This window comes from Phocoena sinus, chromosome 6 (assembly GCF_008692025.1).
Source record: "Phocoena sinus isolate mPhoSin1 chromosome 6, mPhoSin1.pri, whole genome shotgun sequence".
Lineage (NCBI taxonomy): Eukaryota > Metazoa > Chordata > Mammalia > Artiodactyla > Phocoenidae > Phocoena > Phocoena sinus.
In genome coordinates, this window is record NC_045768.1 from 3933221 (window position 1) to 3939220 (window position 6000).

Genomic DNA, 6000 nt, shown 5'->3' on the forward strand with positions numbered 1-6000 from the left:
CCGGGAAGATCCCCACGTGCCGCAGAGCGGCTGGGCCCGTGAGCCATGGCCGCTGAGCCTGCGCGTGCCGGACCCTGTACTCCGCAACGGGAGAGGCCACAACCAGTGACAGGCCCGCGTACCAAAAACAAAAAAAAAACGAACTGAGATGGCTTGATGCCAGAAGACAGGCCCTGGATTAGATCTGTGGGGAAGAGCTAGAACACTTGGTTCCTTCACCCAGACCCACTTCCCCCAGCCGGACCCCAGCCAGAGCGGTGGCACCTCCCACCGGTTCCATTTGCCTCCCGACTGACACGGGGCGGTAATGCTTTGCGGTAGGGCCTGTCCCACACAGAGTGAGAGGCTGAGCAGTACCCCTGGCGTCCACCCACTAGATGCCAGTAGCACTCCCCCCGCCCCCCAGTTGTGACAGCCACAAACATGTTGCCAGATAGCTTCTCAGGGCAAAATCAGCCCTGATTGAGAACCTCTCCTCTCAGGTTTTATATAAAGAAAGGCTTCCCAAGGACAGATAACGTATTGTATCTCTTGTATGTGGAATCTAAAAAAAATGGTACAAATGACTTATTTACAAAACAGAAATAGAGTCACAGATGTAGGAAACAAACTTATGGTTACCAAGGGGGGAAGGAGAGGTGGGATGAATTGGGAGATTGGGATTGACATGTACACACTCCTCTATATAAAATAAATAACTAATAAGGACCTACTGCACAGCACAGGGAACCCTTCTCAATACTCTGTAATGACCTATATGGGAAAAGAAGCTAAAAAAGAATTGATATATGTATAACTGATTGACTTTGCTGCATAGCAGAAAGTAACACAACACTGTAAATCAACTATACTCCAATAAAAATTTTAAAAGGAGGGCTCCCCTGGTGGCGCAGTGGTTGAGAGTCCGCCTGCCGATGCAGGGGACGCGGGTTCGTGCCCCGGTCCGGGAAGATCCCACATGCCGCGGAGCGGCTGGGCCCGTGAGCCACGGCCGCTGAGCCTGCGCGTCCGGAGCCTGTGCTCCGCAACGGGAGAGGCCGCAACAGTGAGAGGCCCGCGTACCGCAAAAAAGAAAAAAATTAAAAAAGGAAAAAGAAAGAAAGAAAGACTTCTACCGCCAAAGAGGGAGGGGATTAAACCATTTGAACTAGGGGTTCAGGAGATGGATTCTCAGGCAGGCCCAGTCGGAGTCCTGAGTTATCAGAAGTGAGAGCTGTGTCTTTTCTGCTGGGACTGTTGATTTTGAGGGTCCTGCTCCCTTGGGTCCAGGACTCCTCTGTGAAAGAGAAAGTGAGAAAGCCCTGCACTAAGCTTGTCACACGCTTCTTTTCCTTACATCTTCAACACCAGCAACGATCACTGGACCCATTTTGCTGGTGAGGAAACTGAGTCTGACAGAGGTTGCGTTAGTGGCCCAAGGTCGCCCAGCAGGTCCACGGTGGAGGTGAGATTCTAACCCAAGTCTGTGTGACTCCAGAGAACACGCTGTCCTGCCACAAGGATGGCGCATCTGCTCCCCGAAGCTCACCTGAGTGATGCCCGCCCCCCACAGAGTCTCCCCTACCCCCGGGAGTGATGGGCGCTGGGCACCGTCCCTGAATCAGGGCGCGGAGAGCTTCCACGGCAGGGAGGCCGCGCCTGCATCTTTCCCGGGTGACCGTCCAGAGTCTGATACCCTGAGCCACGAGTGATGGCTACCGAGACTCCACCCACTCTCGGGGGCTGATGCCCACCCTGGTCTCGGACGAGTCCAGCCTGCGGTTCCCTCCAGCTGACCATGGTGCTTGTTCTTCCTCGTAGGGTGTTTTTCCTGAATGTGCCATTCGATTCCATCATTGAGCGGCTGACCCTGAGAAGAACCGACCCTGTCACAGGAGAAAGGTTTGTGCCAGGCTCCACGCCCCACCAGGGACCCCCTCTCCCCATGTAGCTGACCGATGTTTCCAGGGATGACGCCAGTGACGGCTGACAGAAGACTCTAGAAAGGGGGTTCCCCCAGCTATAGCTCCTCTGCGCTTCCTGTCGGCCCCTCTTTTCCTGGAAGAGCAGCAAGAAAATTAATGTCCGGGGCTCTACAGCAGTTGTTGAAATGTTCGCCGGCTCTGTCCTGGGCTCGGCGGGTGAAATGGCGCTCCAGGCCTCTGCTGTGACCACAGTACATCCCAGATGTGGTTGCTGTTCAGACGCGTCCCCTCAGGAACCAGTTCACCTTCGAGCCCTCCCACAGCTACGGGGGTAAATCCTGAGTTTTATTCTGCATCTGACCAAGTACAATCACTGTGTTGGTGTTGAAATCCAACTTATAGTCTCTGCGATTGCAAAGAGGTAGAAGCTTCCATCTTCCCAGTAATCAAGGCCCTGTTTCTTGGTCACCAGACCACGTTTCTCAGTAGGGAGTGAGGAGGGGCTCGAAGGAAATACCAGGATTTTCCTGAACTATAGGTCTGATCTGTCGCCTTGCTGCTGGGGGACATCTTTTCACTGACCTGTGTCAAGTACCATGACCTTCACGCTGCCATGCCCCTGGGGTCTCTCCAGCAGTGACGGTGGCACTTCCCGTCATCTCTGCTCACACTTGGTGTTATAATGTCCCATCCCCCATTGGACTGTGAACTCCATAAAGCCAGAGGCAACTGCCTTGCCTGCCGCTGTGTCGTCAATAGCAAATGCGTACCAGGTGTCCATGGCAGCTGATAAATATCGTTTGGAATGAGGAAGAGAAGAAAGGAGAAAGGAAGGGAATGAAAGGAAGAAAGGCATTCGGCCCTCGGTATATTACTATATTCTGTCCTATTACTGATCTGCATTTTTCTCTCCTGGGCAGGGCCTAGGCTTTGGGTCTCTCTTTGGGTCGGCTCCCGGACCCAACTGAGGGTGTGCACACAGCTGGTGCAGAGTAAATGTTTGGTAGCGGTGGTGAGGGTGACCAGCTTGCTCGGCAGTAGGACAGAGGGCCCCTTTCTGCCCTGTCCTCTGAGCTGGACCAGGGATCACCTGCTTCCCCTCCTCTTGCAGGTCCCACCTCATGTACAAGCCACCTCCGACCATGGAAATCCAGGCCCGTCTCCTGCAGAGCCCAAAGGATTCTGAAGAGCAGATCAGGCTCAGAATGGAGCTGTTCTACAGGAATTCCGCTGAGCTGCAGGAGTTCTACAGGCAGGCCATCACCCTCAACGGGGACCAGGACCCGTACACGGTCTTTGAATACATAGAGAGTGGGGTCATTAATCCCCTGCCCAAGAAAGTTCCCGGCTTAAGAGCAAAGGAGTATCCCCCAGGGGAACAAAGTTAATCCTTCTCCCCCGACCTTCTGGAAACTCAGCCAAGCCAATAAAGAGTGCGGAGCGCAGTCTCGTGTGTCCTGAAGGTGAGGTGGCCAGAAGGTTGCCTCGTTTGGGGGTCTGGGAGCACAGGACAGGCAAAGTCCCGGAGAGCAGTCAAAGCAGAGCGCTGCGGACCAGGTCAGACCTGGGATGCACTGTGGCTCCAGCACCAACGTGCTGTGCACCCTGGGATTGTCACCCGATCCTCGGAGCCCCTCGTTTCTCACAACTAAAACGGGGTAATAACAGTCCCTGCCTCACGGGCTTGCTTTGGGACTAAAGGGGATGATGCTGGTGAAGCGCTCAGCACAGAGCCTGGCCCATGCTGTGCTCTCAGGAAATGCAGTTTTACCGAAGCCGCTGTCTCTAGAGCAGCCTGTCCAGTAGAACTCTCTGGAACGAGGGGCATGCTCTCTGACCGTCCAACATGGCACGAGCTGCAGGTGACCGCTGAGCACGGGGGGAACGTGGCCACTGCAACTGAGAAGATGTTTTTAAAATCGTCCTTAATGTTCGCTAATTTAAATGTAAATGGGGACTTCCCTGGTGGTCCAGTGGTTAAGACTCCGCGCTTCCAATGCAGGGGGCCTGGGTTCGAGCCCTACCTGGGGAACTAAGTTCCCACATGCCAAGCAGTGCGGCCAAAAAAAAAAAAAATTAATTAAATATTTCCTTGGTAATTGAAATTGATCTGTGGGAAAAGCAAATTTGCTTAAAAAAAAAAAAAAAGTAGGGACTTCCCTGGTGGCGCAGTGGTTAAGAATCCGCCTGCCAATGCAGGGGACACAGGTTCGAACCCCGTCTGGGAAGATCCCACATGCCGCGGAGCAACTAAGCCCGTGCGCCACAACTACTGAGCCTGTGCTCTAGAGCCCACGAGCCACAACGACTGAGCCCGCACGCCTAGAGCCCGTGCTCCGCAACAAGAGAAGCCACTGCAATGAGAAGCCCCGCTCACTGCAACGAAGACCCAACACAGCCAAAAATAAATAAATAAAATAAATAAGTTTATATAAAAGAAAAAAATGTAAATGTCCACATGTGGTGAGTGGTTGCCATGTCAGGGCAGCTCTAGACACACTTAGCTGTTTCCTGAGACCTGCTGGAGCCCCTCGGAAGGCCTGCCTTCACCTCCCACCGAAATAGCCCCTCCGGGCCCCCCAGAGCCCACAGGACCAGGAGAGCCCCTGGAGGGACAGGACAGTGACATCTTAGGCTGACAGAGCTCTTGATCCTCTTTCATGAGCCCCTCCCCCCACCCAGTTATTTTTTTTTACCTCATTAGAAAGATACATGGGTGATTCCCTCCATCGACAGAAGAGGACACTAAAGCCGCAGAGGGTAAGTGACTTGCCTGAGGTCACCCGGATCCATGGCACACCTGAACGCAGCGTTCTGGTGCTCTCTGCCTGCGGGCCTCAGCAGGCCAGGCCAGCCGCGGCCCGGGACTCCAGCCTCCGGGCTCTGGGCAGCTCGGGGACTCTACACCTAATGGCTAAAGCCCCTTCCAGCCTGGAGCAGCCCAGAGTCCCTCCAGCAAAGATCTGACCCTGGCGCTGGCCACAGTAGCCAGTGACGTGCCAGCCAGCAGCTGGGGTCCTTGGAGCCAGGCCTCCGGGCCTGCCCTCCTGCCTCTGCCCCGTCACCTCAGACTGAGCCCTGGGCCTGCCCTAGCACCTCCCAGGGCTGGGCCCTCTCTCCAGAGGCAGCATCCTGGCCTCTGCACCTCCCCCTGCCTCGTGGCTCAGCCTCCCGACTCTCTCTCTCTCCTCACACTGCGCAGGCACCGGGTGCCACCTCCTGAAACTCCATCAGGGCCTCCCCTGCCCAGGCCCCACTTCCCCCCAACCCCTACAGGGAAAACAGCAACTACCCTGAAAGTCCCCTGACAGCGGGCTCCTGCGTATTAGGCTCCTCAGGCCCTGGGAGGCCCCGGGCGAAGTCCCAGGTACAGATCACAGGGCCAGGTTGCTGTGATGAAACTCTGCCCACTTGTATCCGGCACCCCCTGACTGCAGGAGACAAAAGCAGGGAGGTGGCCAACACAGGCCTGCCTACCCCTCTGCGTGTCATTCCGGGTACCAGAGAATGTGGTCTCACTCAGTGAAATACCATTTGGATGTAGATCTTTAGCCAAGGACATCATCAAACGCTCATTTACTTAGTTCACATAGCAAGGCTTACTTTGTGGACGACCTCCTCTCTGGACTGCCCACACCTTTACCCCTCCTCTCCCTCCACCTGCCCCACCCCGTTAGAGCAGCTGTGCCAGCTCTGCGCCCCCTCTGTGAGGCAGGTGATGTCCTCGCCAAGAGTGTAGGTCCCCATGCTGCTGTGTGACCTTGGGCAAGTTGCTTCACCCCTCCGGATCCTTGTAAAATGAGAACAAGTAGTCACTGCCTCCTAGGCAATACTAAGCTTATATTGTGGGATGAAGTGATGAATACATACACCAAGGCTGAAAATAGGGCACATAGTACGTGCTCAATAAATGCAGCCCTTCTCGATTACATTCTCACAGCTCCCCTTGAGGTCAGTGCTGTTTTTAATCCCTAGATGAGGAAACTGGGGCTCAGAGGAGTCAAATAACTTGTGAAAGGCTGTGCGTGGTAAGTGGCAACAGGGGTCGGGACCTGAGTCACTCGCTGGTCCCAGAACTCCACGTGATGACCGGCGC

At 54.9% G+C, this 6000-nt stretch overlaps 1 protein-coding gene across 6 annotated transcripts in view; it reads left to right on the top strand.

Annotated features, from left to right (window-relative positions):
- Positions 1–3853, top strand: part of AK8 (adenylate kinase 8) — a 126452-nt gene extending 122599 nt beyond the window's left edge. For 4 of the 6 annotated variants that reach the window (XM_032635083.1, XM_032635078.1, XM_032635081.1 and 1 more), the window contains 2 exons: positions 1801–1881; positions 3016–3341. In XM_032635083.1, the coding sequence (XP_032490974.1) occupies positions 1801–1881; positions 3016–3292 (358 nt within the window). In that variant the 3' untranslated portion in view covers positions 3293–3341. Of the gene's footprint in view, positions 1–1350; positions 1445–1800; positions 1882–3015 lie in introns of all 6 variants that reach the window. The other 2 variants (XM_032635080.1, XM_032635077.1) reach the window with 2 other exon arrangements.
- Positions 3854–6000: the final 2147 nt, after the last annotated feature.